We start from the raw sequence: 27,864 nt of genomic DNA, 5'->3' as shown, positions 1-27,864 counted from the left end.
TCGTTCTCAACAGCCATCCTACAGCTGAGACAGAAAGAGGGACAACTGTTTTCTATAGAAGTTTATTCCCAAAACAGAGCGCGGCTTCACGGAACAATTTACACAGACAGGAAAGAGGGCCACTGTTGGAAGGGGACCCCAGAGACGGGCATCTACAGAACCTAGGACATAGCAAGGACACTCTCCCACCGACAGGCCTCTCAGCCCTTCGAGGGCAGGGGTCAGTCTGGATAAAGAGAGCTGGGGACCTGGCTGGTGGGATTTGGCACAGGCAGTGAAGTGGCATTTTTTTGAATCTCAGAAACTGCCTCCCAAGAGTACGCACAGGGTAGGGGTGGGTGGCGTCTGCACAGAACCCCAGTCCTGAGTGACTTTCGGGGCAAGCTGTTAGAAGACTCAGCTGACCTTTGACCTGGGAAAAGTTGGGATTAGAAGCCTACCTCAAGATGGCCAGGTCCAGGGGCACCACAGGTGGGTCTTTTAGGCCCCTCCCCCACTTTTTCTACCTTTCACTTGTAAACAAAGCGGGGGAAACATTCTGAACTGTAAACAGAGTGTATAAGTTCAATGCTTGAAGCTGTAAACAATAAATAAAACCCAACCATGTTAAAAAATAATCTTGATCTGTAAACAAAGTAACGGAAATTTAAAGTCCCCAGAACTGGACATCAGACGAATAACAAAAGAGAGTTTTGTGAACAGGATCCTAACAGTTACTTTTCCCTTTATAAGGGAGGAACAGAAGGTGGGGCAGCCACTGCTGCAGAGGATACTGTAAGCCGTGAGAGGCGGTGGCACCTACATTCTGGGTCTTGGGTTCCTTTGTTTCTGCTCCCTTTGCTCACTGCCCCCCTCATCCCTCAAGGGGACAGTGTAATGAACCAATGGCACCACAGACAAGTGAAGGAGGGACAAAGAGTGTCCCCTCCACCCACCCCCCTAGGAATGTCTGATTAGAGGCCCAAGTCCCTCCCTAAGGGAGAAAGGGAAGCCTTGATCTGTAAACATGACTTCTGCTGCTCCACCAGCGCCTGCAGCATCAGTCCTAGGTCTTAAGGCAGTAAGCGGCAGGGACTCCATGTAATACATATCCACACCCACAGGGAGGAGTGGAGCACGTGAGCCCTCAGGAGGAGGATGGAGGACCCCTGTTTCCAAGACCAACCCCCCAACAGGAGTTTGGCCTATGGGGCATTGGAGAAAATGCAAAGATCAAGTTTGCACCCTGGGCCCCAACAACAACGTTCAGATCAATGTGGGGAAGAGGAGGGGAAAGAGCGGGTGGACCCGACTCGTCCACTCTGCTGTAAGTTGAAAGGAAAGAGCAGATGCTTTGCTAAGCACCCAATGGAGCATCTCTCTCTCCCATCCCCTCCCCTCTCCTAGCCCAGTCTCGAGACCCCTGGGAGACAGAAAAGCTGAAAAATAACATAAGCATATCTCTCTGGTTACAAAGGTACAAAACGTATAAAAGTCCTCCCTCAGCCCCCACTCCCTGCACCTGTCACACACATGCTCACAGATGCACACGGGAGGGACCTTCCTTCTGCACTGAACCGAGGGGAGGGCTTGAAGAAGGCTCTTCAGTCAGCCCCAATCCTCTGCTACCCCTGGTGGCTCCTCATTCGCTGGTCAGCCCCTCAGGAGTGACCCTCGCTTCTGGGAACTCTGTGGAGTTGAATGTAGAAATGGAAAGCCATGGTTAAGAGGAGGAGCCTTGTCTCTCAGCCACCAGCCCCTTGATGCCCACTCCAGGACTCTGAGCCCTCCCTCCACACACCCATCTGGACCCTAGACTCATTAGCAAGGCTACTTGGCTGCCTTGGTCCCTCAGTGCTCAGCAGAGCACCTTCTATGTTCCGATACTAAACTCAGCATCCACTAAACTCAGCATCCGTAAGGCAGATAGATAATGTGACAAATCTCCACATCTCAAGGAGTTCATTTCTCTAAACTCCCTCAACAGATGAAGTGTACAGCTTGTACTGTGCCAAGGTCGTGGCAGAGGAGAGACGGAACTCAAACTCTTTTGATTCTAAAGCCTGAATCCTTCCTCAGTTGCCTGGCACTCAAACTCCAAGGCTAGATAGACTGCAGGGCACTGTCTCCCAATCACCTTTCAGCAGTCCTCAGGACCTCCAGGCTCCAGCCCCGCCCCTCCCTCCTTTATGGCCTCTCTCAACACCAGGCTTTGCCGGTCCTCTGGGTCCCCTGCCCCTTCCCCAGAGACCCATTTTCCTCACAGCTATCTCTCATCCTGAAGAAAGGCCAGAACTTGTCCTGTGTCCTGGCAGTTTCAGAGAAAGAGAGAGAGAGAGAGAGAGAGAGAGAGAGAGAGAGAGAGAGAGAGAGAGAGAGCTCCTATTGGCGAACAAGACCTGGCAACTCCCTAGCTGGGCCCTGCTTACTGAGAGTCCCACAACTCTTCCCTCCCCTCCCCCACTTTCCTTCTCGGATTCCTGTGTCTCTGATATCTTCAACCCCACAGATGTCCTACACTCCCTGAATGTACTGTGGTCAACCCCGTAGCGCTCACAGGTGGGCGAGGTCTCATGCTGATGGAACGCAGCAACAAGTGAAGGATTCACTCTCCATAGGGCACAATAAGCTGCTATTCCATATGACCTCTTAGGCAGGGCCTTCTGAACAGAGATGCTCACATTGCCACATGCAGATGCCAGGTTATTCTGTCTTCGATGCCTTGACTCCTGCCTACCCTTTCCAGCCTTCGGAGGTACTTTTCTGGGATGTGTAGCACCAAGAGGCTGGCTCTAACCAGAGAGCCAGAAAGTTCCTGCTTGTCTCATTTGCATTTTCTAATGCAGTTGTCCCAGTCTTCTCCGCCCAGGGCAAGGCACTATTAGGAGGCGTGGCCCTATTGGAGTAGGTGTGTACCACTAATGCCTGGATCGGGGACTTGTTTTGTCCCAGGCTGACCTTGAACTCAGAGATCTCCTGGGATTAAAGGCATGCACTACCTTGCCTGAGCCTAAGTTTTTCATAGCCACTATGCCTCAAGATCTCCATGCCAAGCCAGGTGTGGTGACGCATGCCTTTAATCCCAGCACTCGGGAGTCAGAGGCAGGCAGATTTCTGAGTTCAAGGCCAGCCTGGTCTACAGAGTGAGTTCCAGGACAGTCAGGGCTATACAGAGAAACCCTGTCTCAAAAACAAACAAACAAACAAACAAACAAACTCCATGCCAAGATCCAGGTCAGAAACTTGTGTCTCCCAGCCTCAAGATCTGGATCACAGGTGAACCCTCCAATTCTGAATTGTAGGTCACAATTGATATAATCAAGCTGAAACCAGGAACCATTACACTTGCTGAGCCCGGGGTGGCCCTAATCCGTGGGCCAACTCTCACTGCCAAGCCTGGGGTAGCCCTAATCTATAGGCTAACTCTCTCTGTACTCTGTGGTGGCACTCAGGCTGGGTACATGAAGGAGTGCCCTAAATTGACCAGCATGTGAACAGGGGGCTGGGCCCTGCTTACTCTGAATCAGGTGACAACTCCGAGATGCTGTGAGACGTGGCTGAACGAGGGGTGGAAGGCCCAAGTGCAGAGGCTGTGGCGGTGGTGTGAGGACCCGAGGGTGTGCTTGAGGACTGCACAGAGGAGAGGGCTGAGGAGTTGAAAGAGGCGAGGATAGAAGAGAGAATGTCCAGTTGCTCTGTGGAGGGTCCATGGCTAGGGCCGCTGACTGGGTCCTCCCTGGCTCTGAGAAGCTGTGGGGCTGGTCCAAGGGCCTCCCGTGAGGGGTGCCGACTAGGCACCTGGTCCAGCCGCTCCCGAGAGTTCGAGATCCTAGATAAAGAGTCCAGGGGCCGAGATGGCAAGAGAGGGTCCCTTGAGAGTTGCCGCTGTGGAGACAGGGGCAAAGGTGGGTGCTGTGGGTCAAGGTCCCGGTTGCGGCGGGGTGGGGGCAGTGTGCTCAACCATTCTCGGGGTGCCCCTAAGTCCAGTGCATCCCGTGACCCAAAGCGGCCAGCCATGGTGCCAGGGTAGTCCCGAGGTGGCTGCCTCCGTGGTAGCGTGCTGCCCCTATCTCTGGCTTCCAGGCGGGCTGGTGCAGTATCCAGGCGTTCCTGGGAGCCTGGTCGGCTCAGGGGGTGCAGAACAGGTGCAGGAACTGGGACCTCTTCTAGTCTCTCCCTGCTCAGCTGTCGCCTTAAGAGCAAGTCCAGCTGTTCTCGCGAAGAGTAGCGGCTGGCAGGCTGCGAAAGACTACCTGTACCCCCACCTGCATAGATGCGACCATAGGAGGCAGCCGGCACAGCACGATGGCCCAGGGTAGCTGCACGGCACCACGACAGCTCAGGAGTGCCTCGACTCTGAGGCACCAGTGGGTACTGCAACCTGTTCTTCAGGATGCCTGTGGAAGGAGCAGAATTGGGAACCAGGTGTATGCCAAAGAGCAGGCAGGAATCTAGCTAAGGAAGTGGCAGGCCCTGGGATGCTATAACAGAGCTGAGGTCAGAGGCAGTGCCAGAGGTCCCGGACAGGCAGCGGAACAAGAGTGGGAAACGATGATTGGGTCAAGCTAGGGCAGTTGCTATGATGCAGGGTCAGGGCAGACTCCAAAGTCAGAATAGGCATAACCCCAAGTCCTGGAAATACAGACCTGGGTCAGAAGGGTAGGAATTCCCTGGGTTGGGGCAGGAGCAATCTCCAGGGTTCCCATGATGCAAGACCAAGGGAGGAAACCTTTTGTGCTGATATAAGGCCAACCTCTGGGGCTCCCCCAGACAGCGGATGAGACAGAAACCTTGTAGATCAGAGCAGGAGCCCAACGGCTCAACAGCTTCTGTGGTTTTGCAAAGTGAGTGGGAATAGAAGAGAGGAAGGCGACATCTAAGGACCTGAGGGTACAAGCCGGGATATGGAGAGCTGCACAGACCAGACTGGGGACCGTGAAGCAGGGTTGAAGAGCAGATTCCTGTCAGGGTTGAGCAAAATGATCTCCCTGTCTGGGGTCAGGAAGCCAAACTCCTGTAGGTCTGGAGCTACGCAGCCTTCAGGGCTCCTACAGTGAGGCCAAAGGGTCAGGGCTCATACCTTTCCTCTGCCGCTGGGCCCGGCCCAGGGAGGTTTCATCTCCACTGGTCAAGGCCAGTTCTGGCTGGTTGTTGTTGGCTGCATCTTTGTTGCTGTCTAGTCCGAGGCGCCTTTCAGAGCCCCATGCCTGCAGAGCACATGGCGCTGCCTCACACTCTCCCAGGGCTGGCCAGTAGGACAGGAGGTCATTGCCGTCCACATCTGTGAAGCCAGAGCAGGTTACCGAGGCCCCTGGCTTGACTCCAGAGTTTCCTGACACTTGTGATTCAGACTCTGTGACCCCTGAACCTAAGGACCCTTCAAACCCTGGCTGTCTTCACGGAGAGACGGGAGGAGGAGAGCTGGGGAGATGGGTCAGCAAGTAAGAGCACCGGGTCAATCAACGTACACCTGAGTCCCAGGACCACATGGTAGGAAGAGACCTGACCCCCACAGGTAATGGGAGTACTATAGACATCTACACACGCACACACACACACACACACACACACACACACACACACACACACACACGTGCGCGCGCGCGCACACACACACACACACGCACGCATGCACACACACGCACGCGCACGCGCGCGCACACGCATACACACACGCACGCACACACACACGCACGCACACACACACACACACACACACACACACACACACGCACACAGAAGAAAAAATTTTTTCAAAAGAAATAGGAACGGGAAGCCATTGCAGGAAGGCTTACTGAGAGCTGCTATCCTTCGCTAGAGGGGTTTAGGTGAGCTGGAAGTTCAATGACTGAGCTAAGGGAGACCAATATAACCCCGACTCACAGGGAAACTGAAGGGACAAGTTACTCTGTAACGTCTCTGACTTCATTACCATTGCCCAGGTTGCTCCTGGCTTCCCAAGCACTCCTAGAAATCTGGATAGGAATGGGACTCAGGAACCCTGAGATGGTAAGGTCCCTACATCACATCTAAGTGAGACGCGGAAGTCCTTCGACCACCCATGGAATCAGCCAGCTCCTATCACCTTTGGGGTGGGCAAGGAGCCTCTCACTCTGGGCTGCCCTGCGGAGTGGACGTTGGAAACGCCCTCGAGTCCGGCCGTTGTCCTCGCTCTCTGAAGATGGGATGGATAGACTTCTCTCCTCCTCTAACGACAGGTCGCTGTCAGAGTCAGAGTCTGCACCTGGGATGGGAGGGTCAGGAGGAAGGTGAAATGGCAGGGGACTCAAGGGATAAGAAAAGGTCCTGAGCTGAGAGTCTGGAGGTGGGCGAGCAAGACAGCAAGGGGGTTAAGGTGGGGACCAGGATGGAGCTTGAGGTTGGGGTTAGGATCAGAAGGGCTTACATCAGTCGAGAACGTACTAGGTCAGGAGTGGGTTTGGACCACCAGGGATGGGTAAGTGCTTTCTGAGGCAGCAACCTGACAGGAGCTTGTCCCACCCAGTTAGCCACTGCCCCCATTGTGGGGCAGAAGAAAACAGATCATGAAGACCCCCTCTAGCCCCTCCTCCCCGACCCAGGGCTCCAACTCCACCAGCATCTCGATGGAACATAGCCACATCCAGGTCAGTGGGGCCGGTGTGAGCCTGGAGGCTTCGCTCAGTGTGCTCAGCAGTCGAGCCGTGTCGAACCAGAACATTGTCCCTGGGGATGAAGAATCTCCCATCAGAGAAGCGTGTGACAATGTGCTTCTGAAGCTTGGGAATGTGGAAGAGCCCTTGAGTGCATGGCCCGCTGCATGTAGAATGACTGAGGGAGCCACTGAGTGTTTCACAGAAGGCACCAGGGCAAAGCAGCAGTCGAGACCCAGGTAGCTCTCCTCCCTAGGATCTGCTAAGGTCAACCCCGGGTGAAGTAGTACCGGACTAAGCCACATGTGGCTGCTTACCTGAGGTAGCTACGGCCCCGCTGGCTGTCCTGGTCCTGGGCCCTGCCAGAGCGGGCACTGCTCACTGAAGAGACGGTGGAGGCACCGAGAGTGATGCGGATAAGGCCACTCTCCTCAAAGAGAGCCGTGTTGTTGTAGGCCCCGGACCCCTGGGGGAGGTGGGTGGGACAGGGGTGTGAGCCAGTTCTGAAGAGCCTCAGATCCAGGCTCCCCATCCCCGCCTTCAGCCTTAGGGGTCTCTCACCGGTCCGGGTGCTGGCCTTGTTTCCTCAGGAGCTGCCTTCTTGCCTAGACAGGCTGGTGTCCAAGCAGCCCGAGCGTCTGCATTAAGGACACAGAAGAGCAGCAGTACAGCCAGGCCCTGTGGGTCAGGAAGGATCAGTGAGGGTCACCGGGAGATCAGAAAAGACAGAAGTTCAGAATACAGTCAACAGGGTGCCGATGGGGGGCGGGGGAGCCAATAAGAGGCTCTATGGGTCAGCACAGGGGGGAGTATCAGCTGTCACAGGGTAGTGTGAGTCACTGATAGACCAAGGAAGTAGGGATCAGAAAGAAAGTCAAGGAAAGTCTCAGGACTAAAAATGAGAAGGACATATGGTGGTAGGGGCTGGAGTCAGTGATAGTGTGGCCAGCAAGGAGTCACAAGTCACAGTGGTGGTGAAGGTCAACCCAGGATCAGCACCCAGCCTGATGTCAGTGACTAGCTGGGTGTCAGCTCTAGGGCTGGGGTCAGCAACTAGGGTCAGTGTCTGGACTAGGGTTCACATATCACAGTCATTCAAGCAAAGTGAGCTCCAGGCCTGGTGGCGATGCCACACCTAGGGCTAGAGGCCAGGATGCTGAAGCCCCATCAGGGTCTGGGGTAGGAGAAGGGCACCAGAGGTACCTGGAGGCCACAGAGTCCAGCATGGAGGTAGTGGAAGGCCAGTATGCTGTGGTTGACTGCCAGAAGGCCAAAGAGCCAGGAGGCACTGACCAGCAGAAGGAGCAGAAAGGAGCTGCGAAGGGTCCTGCTGTAAGGACACGGGGGGACACAGGAGGTACACCAGGGTCAAGCAGGGCTTACGTAGGGGACACAGGAGGACACACAGGGATGGAGGAAACACACCTCACACAGGAACACAGAAGTCTAGGAGGGACACTAAGGAAGATGGGCAGTCAGACAAAGACCCAGGAGTATGTTCAGGAAGCCGTGAGAGACCACGGGAAAGCCAGTGGAGTAAGGCAGCCATGAGAGAAACAAGACAGGCACATACATGGTGGGGTGACATGAGTCATTCAGGCCACGGGCGATTCCAGAGAGACCCAGGGGACTGAGGGCAAGAGTGAAGGCATGTGGGGCTAGAAGATGGCAAAAGTACCAGAGAGGAACCACGGGGCACGGCAGGCGTGACCTCCCTCCATGCAGAATTTGGAGTCCAACCTGCACCTTGGGGCCCAGACCCCCACCCAGGAGGAGTCTGCCATCCTGAGGACCCCTGCTTCCCTCCACTGGGCAACTCACAGCACAGAGGTCTTCTTGGCCTCCCTCTGCCCTGTGGAGCAGGATGTGCGGGCAGCGAGGAGAAACATGGTTCCATTTATCTACCCCCACAGTCGAGTGGAGAAAGAGACAGAGACAGAGACCGTAAGGAGCAGAAAGAGACCAAAACTACACGTCCAACCGTAAAGAGAAAACGAGAGGGGAGAGAGTGAATCAGAAGCAAAAAGAGACAGAACAGCTGGAGGAAAAAAAATCACACAGAAGAGTCAGATGGAAAAGAAGAAAGTTGGGTGGGATTTTGAGAGACTCAGAAAGAAATGGGGGTGGAACAGGAGGAGCAGGCAAGGCTTGGGCCCGGCCCACCTCCCACCTCCAACCTCCATGCCAGCTGAGTGGGAGCTCACCCTGTGACCCAACATGAGGTGGCATCACCTGGATGCCTGTGCACCACCACCTGGCCTCCCTCACACTTGCTCCAAGCCTCCTCCCCCGCTCCTGAGACTGAAGCACACAGGTAGCACCAATAGCCAGACACTTACCACAATAACAAGGACGATAGGGCCAGCAAAACTCCAGATAAGAGGTTCATGGATGGAGATCCAGCAGAAGTCAGGGTTCCCATAGCCCTCCGGGTCCAAGCCAACAGCAAGGCCTTTGAAAAGAGAAGAAGTAAGCCCAAAATGGTATATTCTAAATTCTGGTTCCCTAGAATGGGAAGGAAATGGGGTAAGGGCAAACAGGATCCTCCCTGAGTCGGGAGCATGGGGGGCTGAGGGATCATCACAGGGTTTGGAGATAATCTGGGGTCAGAGCAGATGACAGGCCTGAGCCGGGTAAGACCTCACCCAACAACACAGCAGGGACGCCCCAGCCCAGGGCATGATAGAAACGCATAGCGCCACGATCCACATTTCGAGGCTCAACCTGCATTCGGTAGAGGTGCAGGCCCTGCACCAGGAGCCATGCAAAGGTGCTGAGGAAGAAGTAATGCAGGAGGATGGCAACCGCGGTGCACAGCAGCTGAAGGCAGGGCCAGGAGACCAGTGTCAGAATCCCTCCTACCCACCACATCCTTGACTCCACCCCAGACCTCTTCTTCCCACTTACTTCCCTAACAACAGCATCTAATCCCAGCCAGCATCCTGCCCCGAACCGGGACCTGGACTTAAATTATCCCTGATCTTAGATCCCGAACTTGGGCCCCCAGGCTTTCCAGAAAAAGGCGGAGTCACAGAGACAGGGTTCCCCTGGCCCCTCCCCTGTACCTGGTTGTGGGTCCTGTGGATTCCCAGCAGGAAGAGGAGCTCTGCCACTCCCAGGGCAGCTGCCACATTGGCATGGATCCCACGCACATTGGACTTGAGGCTGCGCAGGCTCAGCAGGACAGCGGCAGTCAGTACTAGCGCCGTCACAGACACTGCCACGACCACGTGAGTGAACACTGCCAGCAGCTCTAGGTCTCCCTCTAGCCGCTGTGGAGTTAAGGATGGTTAGTGGGATGCTGGGTAGAGCTACCCTGCCCCGCTGACTTCCTGCTTCTCTGGGTCACCGATTACAACTCTACCTCGCGGGGAGAGGCATCCATAAGGACTCCAAAAGTGCCCGTGCGGCTACAGCGACACCGTGCATGGGATCCATTCCTGTGCACCAGCTCGCAGTCCCTTGCAGTCCACATACCATGCTGGTCTGTCCTGTATCCAGAGGAGAGTTGGGTCCACCTTTCCACCCAGGGTGTGTCCCATTGCAAACAGGAATTTGTGAGATGGTGGAGGAGGGGGAGGGTGCCTGGAGTTGGGGAACAGCATCCCACATGGGCCTAATTGCACAGTGGCATAGATTGGGACAGGCTGGGACACATGCCAGAGGTTAACAGGGACAAAAGGTTTCCAGAGTAGGGTTCTCACGGGCCAGGTGGGTCCCACTGCACACAGATCGCCTTGCTCCGATTCGCTGTCTGTAGTAGGCGGAACTCAAGGTTGATTGGGGACACCAAGACACCCCTGAGGAAGTTGCGTCCATGGAAAACAGCCACGCTGACCACCGGAGAGTTCATGACAGGGTTCTGGGGGAGCCTGAGAAAACACCCATCTGGTCTTGGATACTGCTGACCAAAGACCATCTGTCCACTCTCCCTGCCTTCAGCACCTGCCATGGCTACCAGTGTCTGGGATACCGGCACAGCACAGGTTGTCTCTAAGAACACCAACCAGCGTTTCCTGGGCTCCCAGGGGCTTCAGACTCATGGCCTAGACTGGACTCTGAGGACTGAACAGCTCCAGACTAGTCCAGACTGGTCTGTACCTGTCAAACTTTCCCTTCTCCCATCCCCTTCTGGACTCCACCCCCACCCCCACCCCCACCCTTCTCCCAGCCAACCTGCCTTTGCCTTTCTCTGTCAGTCAGTTGGACTATGTATACCTGGATCATGTACCCTTCTTGTGTGTGTGTGTGTGTGTGTGTGTGTGTGTGTGTGTGTGTGTGTGTGTGTGAAAGAGAGAGAGAGAGAGACAGAGAGAGAGAGAGAGACCCCATGTCTGTCACCCTGGACTGCCTCTACTCTTTATAACCAAAGAAAATTCACATGGAACCCAGGTGGGGTAAGCGCCTGGCAGTGTGCAGAGGACTGTCTCGGTTTACCCGTGGACCCGCTCATCTGTCCACTGAAGAAAGGAATACCGGGTGGGGTAGAAGCTTACAAAAGAGTTGAGGGGACTAGGAGCTGCTTCTATGCCTGGTACCTGGCACCCCGGCGCTCAGCTTGGAACTGGGCGGGGAGAAGCCCGCCCAAGGCTCGGTACACCAGTAGAATGACTATGGAAATCCCAGGCTCAGACTCAGGCTCCAGAGGTACAGGTGGGGAGACCACACTCGAGGCTGTGGCATTTTCTGCGTTGCTGCTTGTGGGCAGAACTGCCAAAGGAAAGGAAGGAACTGTAGTGACTTCTTAACAAGGACCCACAGACCTAGTGCCGAACCCAACCCACCATCAAGCACAGAGATCTCCTCCTCATAAATCCAACAACTGGGGAGTGGAGGATACAGGAACCATGAGCCGAACATGGGAAAGGGATCGAAGCTTGTAAGGCAAAGTACATGGAGGGGGTCTGGGGAAGTTCTCACATAGGAACCATGAGGTGGAGGGGGTCTGACAGGGAAAGAATTGGTAAGAGGGTGACATGGTATCAGGCTCCGTAGGAGATAAGGAGACAGCAGTCACCAAAGGGGCTCCTACCTTCAGATGGGGATGGCTGTGGGGACTGCGAAGGTAACAGCACATGTGTGTGAGGATCCCAGGCATCCTGGCCCCGGAAAAGGTTGCTGTGGTAACGGGGGTAACGCCGGGCTCCCTGAGTTGAACTAGGATGCTCCATACGGTCAATGCTGAGCACTGCCCAAGAAAAAGAGGGGTGAGCCCTGTCAAGGACCTCCTTCCTATGCCAAGAATTACATTCCTGCCTACGCCCACACTAACACCGGGCTTCACAAGCCATATTTTCCTTGGTATGAGTGCAAGGCCCTGCAAAGCCCCAGGGGTTGGAGTAGGTGTGGCACAGCGGTAGCGTTAGCTCCAGAGCTCCTCCTGCTCTTTTACAGCCCCTACCCTTCCCCTGTCCCATCTACCACTCACTGATATTGGGTGTGACTAGTCCAACCGGATTCAGATATGTCAGCTCCATATTCCTTGCAAGGGTGGCTGCATATTCCTCCAGATGCCTCACCAGCCCTGCACTACCTGGGGAGCCCCCAGGGGCCCGCTGCCCCAGGGCTGCCCACAGGTCTCCTGTCTCCGGAGCAAGCAGTGCAGAACCAGCCCATAGAAGATTCTAGAAGGATGGAGAAAGAGTTGGGTTCTTCCAGGTGGTAAGGATGTACAAAGGGTTAGGGCAGGTATGAGGGAGTCTAGATAGGCATTGGTGGGGTCCCAAGAGGCAAGAGGGCAGGACTGGACAGATGTACAAAGGGTTAGGGCAGGTATGAGGGAGTCTAGATAGGCATTGGCGGGGTCCCAAGAGGCAAGAGGGCAGGACTGGACAGATGTACAAAGGGCTAGGGCAGGTATGAGGGAGTCTAGATAGGCATTGGTGGGGTCCCAAGAGGCAAGAGGGCAGGACTGGACAGGGAAGAGTAGAGTTATATGACTCTTCCCTTTTCCAGAGGTGGGGATGGGTAATAAGATGGGGGCCCAAGACTAGGAGACTAGGGAGAAGGAGCTGTGGAGCAGGGGTTCAGGGTCACGGAACAGGGGACATAGAGCACAGCCCACCTCATTGAAGTGGGCATCTTGTGTGGCTGTCAGCCCGAAGCCCTGCTGATGGCTCTCAAAAGCCAGCAAGTAGGCCAGCAAGCGGGCAGTGACTCGGACATCTTGGCTAAAGTAGTGTTGAGTCTGGCCAGTCACCTCCCGCAGCCTCTGAGCCAGCTTCTTGGCCTCCACAGTATCCAGTGCTGTCTTGTTCAGTTCTAGGCCATCCAACTGCCAGGACAAGGATGGCAGTGGTTGCTCTGTGGTCCTGTAGGCCTTTCTCAAAAGCCTTACAGGGAGAAAGGCTTGGACAGATGAAAGGGCAACTAGGAAATTAATGCCCAAGAGATCAAGGGCTGGGGTATGTATTAGGCCTGTCACAGGCCCGAAGGTCTTGGGCGTAGGGCACTGTCTGGGCAGGGTCTCACCAGCAGGCTAAGCTCTCGGAAGGCAGGGGAGGTACAGTTGAAGAGGTCAGGCTCCAACCAACCCTGGTCCTCATCGCACAGCCGCACCGCAGCACCTGGGGGCAGGCAATCCCGGATCAGGCCTGGAGCCTGGATACTTTTGCTGAGAGGTGGCCACAGCACCCTCTTCTATCCCATAGGGAGTCTGGAGGTAGGGGCCAGAGTGATAAACATCTATGGCTAGGTGCCTAGATGCTGCAGCCTGAGCCAGGTGGGTCCCAATGGCTTGTTGGTCAATTCTCCAGAGAAATCTGTGAGCCATTCTTACCACTAACCACGTAAAGAAAAGTATGAGGATGTGCTGTGGACACACACACACACACACACACACCCCACACACAGTACCATACATTCACTCACTCTTTCATACATATGGGCTTGGATAACCTTACATGTCAACAATACTCCTCACCTACACACACACACACACACACACACACACACACACACACACACACAACAGAGACACTGCTCTCTTGCATACTCCCAAGCACACTGACATAGACAAGATCTTGCAGGAGTATCATCTGACCCAAGTGAGGTGGAGGTAGGGTTCTCATACAAGTCTTAACTACCCCAGTGAAGCCTTTACCATCGTTGCCTTCCCTTGTCTATGGGGCTGGGATAGAAGTTGAATAAGTTGTGTCCACCAGCAAAATAGAACCTAACTTAAATTCAGGTCCCCGGCCCCTCAAGACAGACTCACAGACACATGCACAGGCACAGGACACACGTGTGAGCATGCACACACAGAGGGTCTCTGTCCAACCACTGCAGAGACCTCAAGCAGCAGGGAAGGTTCTGGGAGGCTGTCAGGCAGCAAGGAGAAGCTGGCAGCAAGGAGAAGCTGGCGGGTGACTGACCAATAGGGAGAGCCCTACAAGGATCCCCGGAGTTGGGGAAAGTTTGCAAGGGTGTAGGAAGCGAAAAGATGATATAAAGGGTCCTGGATGAGGGGGAGGGATCCTTTAGGACCTCGGACTTCCGAGAAATTCTCTAGGGCCCTCAAGTCCCAGGAAGGGGTCTCCAGGAGGCTAGGAGGTAGGTTTTAGAAAGCTCAGGCAGCAGGGAGGGGTCTTCGAGGACCTTAAGCAGCAGGAGGGGGGTCTGCAAAGGCTCTGGCAGTGGGAGGGGGCAGCGCACCTGAGCAAACACGTACCCCTTACCTGTACCCCGCAATCCTGCCCAGAAGCCAAGAGAAACAGATGGAGGCTTAATGACGGTGTAGGAAGAGAACCGGAGCCACTAAGAAGTATACAGGGCCCACACAAATGCCCCTCACCCCCCAGCTCTTCATAGAGATCCGACCACCCAACTCGGTGAAAGAGGAGACTGCAATAATCAGAAGAGAGACCTGCCCCACCCTCAGCAAGAATGCTGCACATCACATACTCACCCAAGGCCCCCCGGGGACAGGGTACTGTGGCCAAAACACCAAACTTAGTCTGGGGCCACCACACACCAGATCTCAGGGACTTGGGGCAGGCATCGTAGAGGACTAGGGAGAAAGGGAGTGTTGAGTCTGGTGGCCAGGTGCCAAGGCAAGGAACACCACACCCATTGTTCCTCTGCCACTCCCATGCAGAGCCCTAGGGTCTACCACTCCCCTTCTGCTTCTGAAGCAATGGCCCGTTAGAGTCTACAAGTCAGCCAAGTATGCCAGCTGACTGTAGGGCTCCCTGGTTATAACTGGTTTCCCTCAGGAAGAGCTTCCTGGAGCCTCCACCTCCAGGAGCCAAGAGCACCACAGACTCTTTAGCTAGAACCAATCTCTTCATGTGGAGGGGGATTGAACTCGCTTACCTCGGCAACCACTGGCTGTCACCTCCGCAAAGGGGCTGTCACAGCTGTTACACTGGCGGCCAAGGGCTCCTGGGCGGCAGGGGCACTGCCCGCTGTGGGGTGCACATGAGCGGGAGGTGGAGCCCACAGGGTAGCAGTCACATGGGAGGCATGAGTCACTGCCCCTCGGTCGATAGTGGAACTCCTGTTTAGGGATGGGTCAGGGGCCTGAGGTCAGAGGTCAGGCTCAATGGAAGGGACTTAGGTGAAAGCTTGGGGAATGAGTAGAAAAATCAAGGGCAAAAGTTAAAAAAAGAAAATTAAAAAGAGCTCAAAGGCTAAAAAGACTTGCCTCAGATGGGTTTAGAGGTGAAGGATGAGAAGTGGTAACTGATTGTAGAAGACAGATTAAAAGGTTAGGGCCCAAGTCAGGTGGCAGAGATCATAGTGTCCAAGGGAAAGTTAAAAGGTCAAGGGTCAGAGTCTAGGCCAACCTTGCAGTGGCACTGGCCATTCGTCTTGTTGCAGTTGGGGTCAAAGCCCTTGTGAACATCACAGTTGCAGGGACCACAGGTTGGGCTTCCCCACCATCCCCGAGGGCACTGCTGGTCCACCCTGGGAATGAGATGAGGTAAATTGCATCCATGAGACTTGCGTGGCCTCGCTTGCTCCTGTAGGGCCTTTCCTTCATCCAAGTCCCGAGCCTCTCACCTGTGCTCACAGTGCTGACCAAAATAGCCAGTCGCACAGTCACAGGTGTAGCCGTGGGGGGCCCCTTGGAGGTGCCGGCACGATCCCTGGTTTTGACAAGGGTTCAGGAGGCAGGCATCCACACAGCCTGGGCCGTAGTAACCTGCAGGTTGGGTCAGGAAGCTCAGAACACTGTTCAAGGAGCATGGGAAGAGGCGGGGTCCTAACCCTCTTGTTTCTTACCTGTTCCAAGCCCCTAGTTCCTGAGCCTTCTCCATGGCCCCTGGTTCCCTCCCCAACTCTCTCAGCACCCACCTGGCCGACAGGTACAGGAAAAGGTCTGCCAGAGGTCTTTGCAGTCAGCGTGGGGAGGACAGGGCCCAGATGCACAGGGGTTGGTCACAGTACAGCCAGGCTCCACATTCACTCTGTGGCTGGGTGGTGGTAGGGCTGAGGACCCAAAGGGTGTGAAGCCAGTCCACACCCCCTATAGGCACAGACAGCAGAGGGTGAGATGCATGTCAAGGCAGTCCTATGGAACCAGACACCCAGTCGGATGATCCCTGACATGAAGTCTCTATTCCTTCTACAAGCCCACCCTCTAAATATCCCCCATCGACCCCACACAAGGATCCTCTTACTGTGCTGTTTCTGACATAGATTCCGGACGACCCTTGATTTTCTAAGCTCAACTCTTGCTTCCACCAGAGGAAGGTGTGATTTGTTTCTGGTCTCTCTGGGTCACCCACTCCCATGCCAACATGTACTTGAATGCTTGCTATTTCTCAGGTCCCCGATGATCCCATACCATGTTCTCATGGCAGTCCTCACCTGAACACAGCCAACCAGACCCGGAGGCCTCTCCTCCTTGCTGCTGGGGGGCAGGCCTCCCACATGGAGCTGTTTTACTTTCAAGCCCTGCAGCTCACCCCCCATGGCCATGGTGTCCTAGAAGGGGACAGTCAGCACTGAAGGAGGGGCACCTGGTAAACCCCAGGCATATCCCAGAATCAGGACATCTTGCTTCTAGCCCTGCATGACCACACATTGTCCCCTGTATCAGAAGAATGGTTTGGGAATGAGTTGCCCCTAGGTTTGGAGAACTTGCCATGGCATGGGATATTCGTGTGTGCGTGTGTGTGTGTGTGTGTGTGTGTGTGTGTGTTAGAAAAGCTTCAGTTAAGACATTAGCATTAGCTTGGGGCTGGAGAGATGGCTAAGTGGTTAGAAGCACTGACTGAGCCGGGCGTGGTGGCGCACGCCTTTAATCCCAGCACTCGGGAGGCAGAGGCAGGCAGATTTCTGAGTTTGAGGCCAGCCTGGTCTACAGAGTGAGTTCCAGGATAGCCAGGGCTACACAGAGAAACCCTGTCTCAAAAAAAAAAAAAAAAAAAAAAAAGAGCCAGGCTTGGTAGCTCACGCCTTTAATCCCAGCACTCGGGAGGCAGAGGCAGGCAGATTTCTGAGTTTGAGGCCAGCCTGGTCTACAGAGTGAGTTCCAGGATAGCCAGGGCTACACAGAGAAACCCTGTCTCAAAAAAAACAAAATAAAATAAAATAATATAGCACTGACTGCTCTTCGAGAGGATTTGGGTTTGATTCTCCGCACCTACATGAAAGCTCACAACTGTCTGTAACTCCAGTTCCAGGGGCTCTGATGCTCTCTTGTGGCCTCCTTGGGCACTAGACATGCATATGGCACATACACATACATGGAGGCAAACACTCATACACACAACATTTTATATATATATATAATATGGCCCCTCAGACAGGCCCCTCCCTCCTGTACCCAGAGATTAGGGAAGATACTAGAAGGCGCTTTCAGGAGTCAGGCAAAGTCAAAGTCCTAGCTCCTGAGGTACCCCAAGATCAAGCCAGAAATCTAGGCAGCCTACCCAACACAAGCAGGGATGTCTATGAGAGCAACAGGACTGGTGGGGTGCGGTCAAAGCAAAGGGCAGGAGGGTATCAGATGTGGTACTTGGAGGGGTGGGAAGGAGCCGGACAAGGGGTGGGGTCAAATAAAGTAGAGGCGGGGTCAAACATAACGTAGGTCATGTTGGAAAGCTGAGAACAGACCACCCTGGGGTCAGAGGTCAGACCTGGAAGAGGGTGAAGTCCAGTGAAACCATAAAGATATGGTGGCCCCTTCGGCCACCTGGCTCCTCCTGCAACTCCAGCCGAAGATCATGCCACCGGCCATCGCTGACAGTCATCTGGTCCAACAGGAGGTGGACATTGTGGCCCGAGGCCCTACTTAGTGTCACAGACAGCAACCCTCGATCTAGCTGTGGGTTGAAATGCACAGCCCTAGGGTTAGATTGGGATGAGGTTGGTTGGTGAGATCAGAAGGCGTAGCAGTCAGGAATATGAGTTCAGAACAGTAGATACAAAGCTGTACCTAATACATAGACAACGGTTTGGGAATATGTTGATATAGGTTAGGGAAAGGGACAGAGCCAGGGGTTGAGGGTTGGTATGGTTATGAGAAAGAGCTATGTGTATGCCCTTGCATATGCAGAGAATGTTATGGTAGGGAGGGGGGTCAGGTCCAGGGTCTGGAGCATAGTCCAGTGTGTTAAGGCATCTAACAAAGGACTGTGCTATATGACCAAGCCCAAACCTAATTGTTGGGGAGCATCAGAGATTAGCAAAGAGGGTGAAATGAAGGATGGGAAGAACAGACACACCTTGCAGAGGAGCACACTGTGTGGTCCAAGCTGTACTTGCATCAGAACCCCTTTTGTTGCCCATGTTCGAAATGATAGTCCCAGGTACCATGGCACAGATACAGCCATGTCATTTCCAAAGTCCCAACTCAGTGTTCCATTGCCTTGGAAATGGTAGGGGTGGGCCATTGCTGAGGAGACAGAGAAGTAGGGTTATAGATCCCACCCCAAGAACCTACCTCATTCACCCTGTACAGCCCTCCTGCCTCATGATGTCCACTCACTGAGTCGACAGTCTTTGCCACCAAAGCCCACAGGACAATCACAGCTAAAGCCACCCCAGCGCTCGGAGCAGAAGCCATTGTTCTTGCAGGGGCCTGAGGCACAAAAGTGTGACTTGGCCTGGCAACCTGGAGAGAAAGGGACAAAGAAGATAGGAGAACCCAGTGTGAGGGACCCGAGTGCTGGACAGGATGTTTGCATCCAGAAGGACTGAAAGTGACCACGGCTTTATCCTCAAGGTTTCAGGAAGTAGACAGAGGGAGAGTAAGGCCCTACAGGCTGGACTACAGCATGGATTTTGCCATCTAATACCGGATTGGGGTCAGATGTAGAAGCATCCCATGCAACCCTCCACCTCCTCCTTATGATGGAGACAGGGACACGAATGGAGAAAAGCAGGAGCTTTGGAGGCCTACCTGCCATAGTGCCGTTGTTTGCAACAAAGGCTGCCATGTCCATTCGGCGGCCATCAATGTGCAAGTCTCGCATGCAGCCAATGAAGTCCTTGTGGGACACAGGGAAGTTCTCGGGAAGGTTGGGGACACCCCCCAAGAGCAGAGGGCCCGTCAGGTCCAGGGACCTGGGGGTCAGGAGCCTGGGTCATTGGTGGGTCTAGAGCCAGAGTAGGGGTTGCTTCTGGGGGCCATAGGAAGTAGGGGACAGCACTAAAGGATGGATGATTAGGTAAGGGTGGCAAGGCCAGCCTAGGAGAAGAGTGCAGCAGAGAAGATGATGGGAAGATGATCTGGGGAAGGGTGGGGTACTTGAAGGCATTCAGGTGGCTGGGTTGGGGTGGAGAAGGGGGATTGAAGGGGTGAGGTGAACTGATTCAGTAGCCTTAGGGTCTGCTTATGAGATGGATGCACTAGAAGCAATGTGTGACAGGACAGACTTCAGGAGTATAGACATCTTAGAGGACAGAATGCCCAGGGACTTTCTCTGAGGACTCAGTGGAAGCCAGCTGTCAGGGGTGGAATATAAGATTAGGAGCTAGGCTGAATAGGCTTCCAGGGTCTTTGAGGCGTTTGGAGGCTATGTGAAAGGTTTGGGTGGACTCTGGTAGGCAGAGATGAGGATCGGGGGTGGGGGCCTCACTTCTTGGAGCTTGTTTGCACACCAGCAGCTGCACATGAGTAGTTGCCAATCTCAGCACCGAACTGCAGAGCCACAGCCACGTTGCAGTCATCCACGCTCAACACAGCCACCTTGTCCTTCGATGGGCCCTGAGCACCCCCTAGGGCATCTGTCCGGGGCTAAAGACCAAGTGCACACCGATCAGCAATGCCCCTGTGGTGACTCCTAGGGAGAATTCAGCATCCCGGCTCTTCTCTATACCCCGCCCATATTATGCCAGGGGTGATGACCACCTTGTTGTAGTATCTCAGATGCACTGTATGCCATTGTCCGTCACTCAGACCCCCTGGAACCGTGGGGCTGACCACTGTGTTGGATTCACCTGTGGGGAGTGTGTATGTGGGATGTCATCTGGAGTTCCGCAGTGGCACCTTCCTACCCCATTTACATAGGTACAGATGCTCTTGGGATCATGCTGAATGAGTAACTGGATCACCATATCCCCTGGTGACCATACTGGCTGAAGTACAGTGTCCTTGAACATAGGGCAAACGTAGGAGAAACAGGAGAGACACCGAGAGATGGACCTTCCCTGAGGGAGAGGCTGGTTCTCACTGCCATCTGTTTAGCACTGAAGAGTATGTTCAGGGACACAGTGAGGGACACCTGAGAGGATTCATGCATTGACTTTGCCATCCATCCCAGGGACACATGCACCTATTCACTGTCACAAAAATCCAAGGGAGCACCCACCCGTGGAATATGTAAGCCGCACTTGGCCAGCCACGAGCTCTAGAGCCAAAAAGTCATGCTTCTCGTTCAGGCGCCCGTTGTAGAAGAGTAGCCCACTGGGTTGCACAGTTGCAAACCTGAGTGAAGTGGAGTGGGACCATTAGGAGCAGACATCTCACACCCTCCATTTGAGAATCCACTCAAGCTGAGACAAAAGAATAGTGTGGGAGATGCCAGTGCAATGACCCTAAGATACCCCAGCAGGGGTCAGGAAAGAGGATGGTGTCCAGTGAGAACCTCAGGACCTGGCAGCCAGCAATCTGGGGTCACGTAGGTAAGGACAGTGGAAAAACGTGCACTAACGACACGGGGCGGGCACCTACGAGAGGGACAGCGTGAGGTGGAAGCGCTGTCGCAGGCCGCGGAACATGACGAAGGAACTGGGAGGAAAGGAGCGTGCGGCCACCTCACAGCGCGGGCCCTCGAAAGCGCCGCCCGCGGGGCACTGGCAGCGAAAGCCGCCATTGGGTGCGTTGGTGCAGGTGCCCCCGTTGCGGCAGACACCCGGCACACAGCGTCCAGCTTCAGTGTCCAGCTCGCAGTCTTCCCCTGCAGGGCGGGACCGTCAGAGGATGCCCCGCCCACCCCACCCCCAGCCTCTCTAGAGGGCGGGACTTCTAGGTCCATCCCACTAGACCCATGAATGGTTGAGCTGTCTACGGGCACGCCCTCATATCGTCTTATCTCCGCTGTGGCCCGCCCACAGCCTCATCGCCCCGCCCCGCTCTGCTCCGCCCCGCTCCTAGCTCATCTTGCTTAGGGCTTCTATTACTCCGAACTTTTAGGCTTTCCGAGAGCAGTGCTCAGCCCCGCCTCTAGTCTGTCCCCGTGGCCTCAGAAAAGTTGCAGGATGCTCACTCGCACTCCCTCCGCTAAGCTTCGCCAGGACTTCAGCACTGCACCCGACTTACCGGTGAAGCGCGGGCGGCACACGCAGGTGTAGCCTCCCTCGCGCCGCGCGCACGCGCCGCCATTGCGACAAGGGTTCGAGTAGCAGAGGTCGAGCTCTGTCTCACAGAAGTCTCCGGTGAAGCCAGGCGGGCAGCGGCAGCGCAGACCCGCGATGGGCTGGATGGGTCGGAAGAGCGTGGAGGCCGAGGCCAAAAAGGGCGCGGAGGAGTCAAAGCGGAGCACTGACACGCATTTCATGTAGTTCTCGCAGGGCTCGCGAAGGCACACGTTGTCGTCAAAGGGCAGCACGTCGAGCAGCGAGCGGGCCGCCAGGGCGGCACGGCGCACATACAGTTGCTCCTGTAGCTCCTCAGAGCTGAACCAGGGCCCTGCAGCGCCTGCCCCAGCCCCACGAGGTGCCAGCGCTGAGAAGCTCACGTTGAGCACTGTGCCCCCCACATCCGTGTCGTTCTGGATGTTGAAGATGAAAACGTCCTCGGTAGGTGTAGCAAGCACTGCAGCCACGCCTTCAAGAAAATGACCCAGCAGCGGTGACAGGAAGCGCTCTTGCCACATGTTCTCCAGGCGAACAGTCAAGCTGTTGGCCAGCAACTCCTCCGTGATGATGACCACACGCAGAACACACTGGGCTGTAACACTATGCAGGCCATCTGCAGGCATGGGCAGGGGCAGTGATCAGTTTCGGGTCAGTAGCTGCCTCTCCTTGGGACACAAGGGGTCTGGAGCCAGTGAATCAACAGGCTGACCCCCTAACAAGGCACAAATGAGTCTGGGGCTTAATAATCACTACTGTGCCAGTTTCAGGGTACCCACAAACTGCTGCTGGCATCCCCAACATGGGGAGAGGCTTAAATCCATAGTTGACCCAGCTCAGGTCTGGCCTTAAGCACCAGGGAGCTCCACCAGCACCGCCCCCACAATTACCCAAGAGTAAGTCAGTCAACGAACACAACACAAGAAGTTCCGTAATTGTTCAGTAACCCATACTCCTAGTCATTGTGATCAATAAGCTACCTCCACTCAGGGTACAAGGAGAAGCCAGGACCACTAGCCATCCATTCCTAGCTCCCCATCTTCCCTCAGGACACCCCCGACAAAAAACAATGGGGCTGGGGGGAGGCCAGGCATGTGGTGATACACACCTTTAATAACCAGCATTTGGGAAACAGAGGCAGGCAGATCTCTGAGTTTGAGGCCAGCCTGGTCTATAGGGTGAGTTCAAGTCAGAGCTACATAGTGAGTTAAGACCAATCTCAAAAAACAAAAACAAACAAACAAAACAAAAGAGGAAAGAGAGAAAAAAGATAAAAGAAAGAAAGAGACAAGAATGTGTTTTCCGAGGGTGTTACAAATCTATCTTTGGCCAAAAAACTGTTCTCCCATGACACTGGATGAAGTCCTGGACCAGTGAACGCTCAGTGGATTTCTCCAGAACTCCGGGCCAGCAAGCTCCAGGAATATCAGGGACCTTGATGTCTACCCACACTCTGGATCCTCTTTAGCATGCTTTAGTTAGCAAACTACCTAACACTCCGGACTTGGGTTTTGTGACTTCAGAGTCCATTCCGAGATGAGAGTTTTGCTGACCTCAGATTTAGTGTGTGTTGGTTGGTCTGGAAAGGTTGGTTGTTGAGAGATCTGAGAATAAGCTAAGAACATGTCTTTGCTGCAATGCCAGGAGTTCCTATCCCCCAGCTGGGACAGAAAAGGTTCTCCAAACCTCCAGCACCTTTAGAAGGTGGGACTTCAAGAGCATTTCCCACCTTGTGAAAGCCCAGGGAAAGGAAGGCCATTGGATTTCTGGACATTTTCCCACCGGAAAGGACCTTGGACTGCTCTTTGGAAAGCAAGGTGGGTCCTTTTCCTGCATAACTTGCTTGAAGCTGCCAAAGTGAGCTGCTCTTCCTGGCCACTGAAGTGAGGGGCCAACTAGACCCAAAATAACCTTATCTAAAACATAGGGATGAAATAAACAACCTGACATTCTGGCTTCTCCTAGAAATACCTGAGCATCAAAAATAAAAATAAAAATAAAAATCTCTGTTCCCTCCCCCTTTAAAGAGAGTGGAGCAATCCCTTTAAGAACTGTTATTTATGGTTCTTAGATGCCTCAGAACCTCTAGGGTTCTGTAAAGACTGTCCAAGAACCTCTGAGGTCTTGCTGGGTACGAGAACTCATCACTTTGGGATTCTGGCTGAACCCTGACAAGTTAAGATCATTAGGTTACTTGCCTATCCAGCACCTCTCACCTGTTACAGTTACCAGCATGGAGGCTACTAGTGGGCGGTTGTTGTCCAACTTCCTGCTGAGTCGAAGCTCCCCACTGGTCCGGTTGACCACTAGCAGCTGCAGTTCATTGCCCCTCTCAAAGGAGTAAAAGAGGTGGTCAGAGACATCCGGGTCATAAGCTGGGATTCGCCCAATGATGCCTGAGGGGAAAGTGTCGGAGCGGTTGGATACATAGTTGTTAAAGAGGATCTGGAAGTTGTTGAGCACAGGACTGTTGTCATTCTGGTCGACTAGGCGCACATGTACAGTGGCCCGGCTAACCAGAGGAGCAGATGTAGCCTGCACCACAATCACATATTCCTGACGAGCCTCATAATCCAGGTCAATGAGTGCTGTGAGCTCTCCAGAGAAGATATCCATTTGGAATAGCTCGGGGATGTTCCCTTCCACAATCTGGTACATTATATGAGCATTGGGGCCGTCGTCGGGGTCCACTGCGGTGATCTGAGCCACCACGGATCCTACGATGCTGTTCTCCTTCACCCTCACTTCAAACTCCTCAGCTGGGAAGACAGGTGCATTGTCATTTACATCCTGTACAGTCACCTGGATGCTGACTGGAGTCCTCAGTGGGGGCACGCCACGGTCCACTGCGTAGGCAGTCAGCTCATACACCGGCACGGCTTCCCGGTCCAGTCGCCTCACAGTCCTGACAATGCCAGAGGTGGGCTCAATGGTAAAATCTCCGTCCCCGTCTTCTCCATTCTGGAAAGTGTATTGGACACGGCCATTGGCATGAGCATCCCTGTCAGTGGCTGAGATCTGCAGGACACTCGTGAAAGGTGGAGCGTCCTCGGAGACCAGGCCTGTATAGTGAGAGGCCACAAACTGAGGAGCGTTGTCATTCACGTCATTTACCATTACCTCCACATAGGTGGTATCTGCTTTCTGTGGTATACCATTGTCCCGAGCGGTTATGGCCAGTGTATAGGTCACTTGGTCCTCATAGTCCAGTGGAGCTTGCAACGTAATGGCCCCAGAGTCAGCATCGATTCGGAACTGGGGCAGGTTGTCTTCCAGAAGGTAGGTGATGCGGGCGTTTTCACCTACGTCATCATCAGAAGCGCTGATGACCACCACAGTGCTGCCCACTGGGCGGTCTTCATTCATGCTCACTGAGTAGTGGGCGCTTTGAAAGACAGGCCTGTGTGTGTTGGCATCTGTGATGTTGATATGCACATAGCAGTGGTCGTGAAGGGCACGGTCAGACGCAGTAAGCACCAGCTTGAAGTAGCGTTCCTGCTTGTAATCCAGTGGCAGAGCCAGTGTCACCAGGCCCACACCACCCTGGGTGCTGATGGCAAATCGGTTCCGAGTGTTGCCGCCCGTGATTTGGTAGCTGATGGCGCTGTTAGCATCACGATCTACCGCAGTCACACTGACCACACTGGTGCCTACAGCTGCGTCCTCATTGAGCCGAAGGTGGTACTCTTTCATGGTAAACTCAGGCCGATTGTCATTGACATCCAACACAGTTACTGTGACACTGGCTGAAGCAGAGAGTGGGGGTGAACCATGGTCTCGAGCCTCCACACCAAAGAAGTAATGTTCCACAGATTCACGGTCCAGGGGACCGCTCACAGAGACCCAGCCAGTAGCACTGTTTATCACAAAGGGTGTGTCTGAAGCCACACCAGTTAAAGAATACTCTAACCTGGAGTTCTCCCCGTGATCTGCATCCACTGCCTGAATGTGAATTACTGAGTGACCCAGGGGTGCATTTTCCAAAACAGAGACCTGAAAGGGTGTGCTGACAAAGATAGGAGCATGATCATTGATGTCTACCACCTGGATGCTCGCCAGGCCTGTGTTGTTGGACAAAGGTGGCCGGCCTGCATCTTGTGCCCGGATACGCAAAGCGTATTCTCTCTCTGCCTCAAAGTCCAGAGGTGCCATTACCTGTATCTCACCCGTGAGGCTGTCGATGGCAAAATGGCCCCGGCTGTTGCCGCTGATAATGTTATAATGCACCAAACCATTGGCATCCTTATCTTTGTCCGTGGCCGTGACACGTAGCACCACCGTGTGAGGGCGCACATCCTCACGCACCTGTGCCACATAGCGCTTCTCGCTGAACTGGGGCGCGTTATCATTCTCATCCAGCACAGTTATGTGCACTCGCACGGTGGCTGAACGTGGCCCAGGTTCCTGGCCCTGGTCACTAGCCTCTACTACCAGCTCATAGCTTTCCATGTATTCCCTGTCCACGCGGCCACTGGTGCTGATAAGACCCGAACGTGGATCAATCTCGAAAGCTGCAGCGGCTGCGGTGCGCGCAGCCGGCGATCCCACGAAGCGGTAGCGCAGGTTGGCGTTAGGTGGCGCGTCGCCATCGGTGGCACGCAACTGCAGGATGGGGTAACCTTCTTCCACATTCTCACGAAGTGTTTCCCGATACTGGGCTTGCTCAAACACTGGCGCGTGATCGTTGCGGTCAGCTACTGTCACCGCCACCATGGTGGTAGCTGAGAGGCGCGGTGAGCCGTGATCCTGTGCTGTTACTCGAAGGTAGTGGCGTTCCATACTCTCACGATCCAGAGCGGCAGCCGTGCGGATGAGGCCACTCTGAGGATCAATGCTGAAAAGCTCCAGCGAACGGCTGTTCATAAGCGCCGCCAGCGAGTAGACGAGGCGCCCGGCCTCGCCTGGGTCCGGGTCTTGCGCCACCACGCGCAGCACCGCTGTGCCCGCTGCCTCATTTTCAGGTACCAGTGTCTGGTAGTTGTATTGAGGAAACTGCGGGTGGCGGTTTGCAGCACGACGGGGACGACCCTGGTTAGTTGAGAGTATTCGCTTGGCTTCAGGACCAGTCCGAAACCCGGGAGGGCGCGGCCCAGGGCGCTCATAGAGGAAACGGCGGCGGAAGAGACCGCGGGAGCGCATGCGCTCGGGAGCTGTCCGAGACTCGCGAGGTGCTGAACCCGGCGTAGGAGCTGTCCTCACAGCACGTGGTGCTGAATCCTTCCCCAGGCCAGATCCTAGAGAACCGGGGAGGCAGTCCCGCCGAAAGGGTCCCCTCTTCACTGTGGAAGTCGCGGATCTCTCACCCTGACCCTTGTGTCCTAGCTCCCACAGCTTCCCGCAGCAGCGAGAGGTTTCCACTCTTTTGAGGATGCTTCTCCTAGCATTACGCTGGAAGGCCACTGGCCTGGAGCCATCAGGCTGAGCCAGAAGTTCCGAAGGGTGAGGAGAGCTGTTCCTCAGATCAGAATCCCCTGAGGACAGAGCATCGAGTGGCAGACTATCTCTTCGTAAAGGCCCTGTCCGCCCACAAGAGGAGATCTCTGGGTGCCAACATAACAGATACCCTGGACCCTGACCTGCCTCTTGCTCGCGACTACCCAATGCCTGGACCACCACCTCCGCGTTTGGGGCCCCTCGACCATTCCGGGCGTTTTGCCTACCTACTCGGAGCCTCATGAAGACAGGCTCCCTGACCCCCAGGCCAGGATCTCTATCTTCCCAGACGCCGGGAGACTCGGGACAAAGAGCTACGGCTCCACTGCCGATTTGCGCTCTTGGCCCAGTAGTAGTAGCTACCCCTGGGTCCCAGTCCTGGTCCCTACCGCCCCCCAGCTCCTCCCGGCTAAAAGGGAACAAAGAGAGGAGAAGGAGCAGTAGTACCGGGGTCGACGGTCCCGGGAGACCCCACCATAGAGGCCGCTTCGCCATCACCCCCGCCTCCCGTCACGGCCTCCGCCGCCCCCCGCCCGGGTCCGGGCCTTGGGCCCGCCCCGCTGCTCTGGCCCCCTCCTGGGCCCCTGCCGCCGCCCCGGCCCTCCGCCCCTCTGCCCGTCGCTCCGCGCCGCCACTGCTCTCTGGGCACCATCTACTCCGCGGCCAGAGCCCCTTTGGCATACGGCCCCGGCTTTTGCCGCCCCCACCACAGCATCCCCGACGCTGCTGCCGCCTCCCGACGCTCCAACATGGCTCCCGGCCGCTCGGATGGTTTGCTCCACCTCCGCCCCGATGCCCCAAACCTGGTGGTACAACCCGTCGCGCATGGCAGTTCTGGCGACAGACGCCGTTGCCGCCATCTTTATTGAGGACAGAAGTGCTGCCCACGGTGCTGAACGGAGCGGGGAGTTTCTCCGCTACTCTGCCACCGCCCTCCCTCTCATCCTAGTGCGCTATTCCAGTCTGGCTTCCTAGCCTTTCTTCAGACTGAGAATCTCCTCTCCCTTTAGAGCACTAGTTCCGAGCCCTAACACCCATTTTTGTTTGAAAATGTGCTGTCATGTTTTGAGTG

General features: G+C 55.0%; 1 protein-coding gene across 3 annotated transcripts; it reads right to left on the bottom strand.

Annotated features, from left to right (window-relative positions):
* Nucleotides 1-26: 26 nt before the first annotated feature.
* On the bottom strand, nucleotides 27-27,562 carry Celsr3 (cadherin EGF LAG seven-pass G-type receptor 3). Of its 3 annotated transcripts, none has more exons than XM_021207571.2 (36): nucleotides 23,576-27,562; nucleotides 21,325-21,975; nucleotides 20,737-20,962; nucleotides 20,375-20,490; nucleotides 19,915-20,003; nucleotides 19,643-19,800; nucleotides 18,964-19,127; nucleotides 18,550-18,675; nucleotides 18,287-18,456; nucleotides 17,699-17,884; nucleotides 16,425-16,541; nucleotides 15,909-16,080; nucleotides 15,615-15,756; nucleotides 15,398-15,518; nucleotides 14,925-15,108; nucleotides 14,518-14,619; nucleotides 14,288-14,302; nucleotides 13,083-13,177; nucleotides 12,676-12,885; nucleotides 12,040-12,235; nucleotides 11,644-11,799; nucleotides 11,150-11,321; nucleotides 10,316-10,483; nucleotides 9,976-10,102; nucleotides 9,677-9,883; nucleotides 9,257-9,431; nucleotides 8,951-9,063; nucleotides 8,433-8,512; nucleotides 7,815-7,941; nucleotides 7,173-7,289; nucleotides 6,929-7,077; nucleotides 6,575-6,684; nucleotides 6,065-6,223; nucleotides 5,060-5,260; nucleotides 3,497-4,376; nucleotides 27-1,668 (listed from the first exon to the last, which is right to left on the bottom strand). In XM_021207571.2, the coding sequence occupies exons 1-36, from the start codon at nucleotides 27,285-27,287 to the stop codon at nucleotides 1,641-1,643; spliced, it is 9,921 nt and encodes a 3,306-aa protein (XP_021063230.1). In that variant the 5' UTR covers nucleotides 27,288-27,562; the 3' UTR covers nucleotides 27-1,640. The 3 variants fall into 3 exon arrangements, with proteins under 3 accessions (XP_021063230.1, XP_029398859.1, XP_029398860.1); XM_029542999.1 differs by having other exon boundaries at nucleotides 7,815-7,938; XM_029543000.1 differs by lacking the exon at nucleotides 14,288-14,302 and having other exon boundaries at nucleotides 7,815-7,938; nucleotides 23,576-27,287.
* Nucleotides 27,563-27,864: the final 302 nt, after the last annotated feature.

Source organism: Mus pahari, chromosome 10 (genome assembly GCF_900095145.1).
Source record: "Mus pahari chromosome 10, PAHARI_EIJ_v1.1, whole genome shotgun sequence".
Classification (NCBI taxonomy): Eukaryota; Metazoa; Chordata; class Mammalia; order Rodentia; family Muridae; genus Mus; species Mus pahari.
This window is presented reverse-complemented; position numbering and strand designations above follow the sequence as displayed.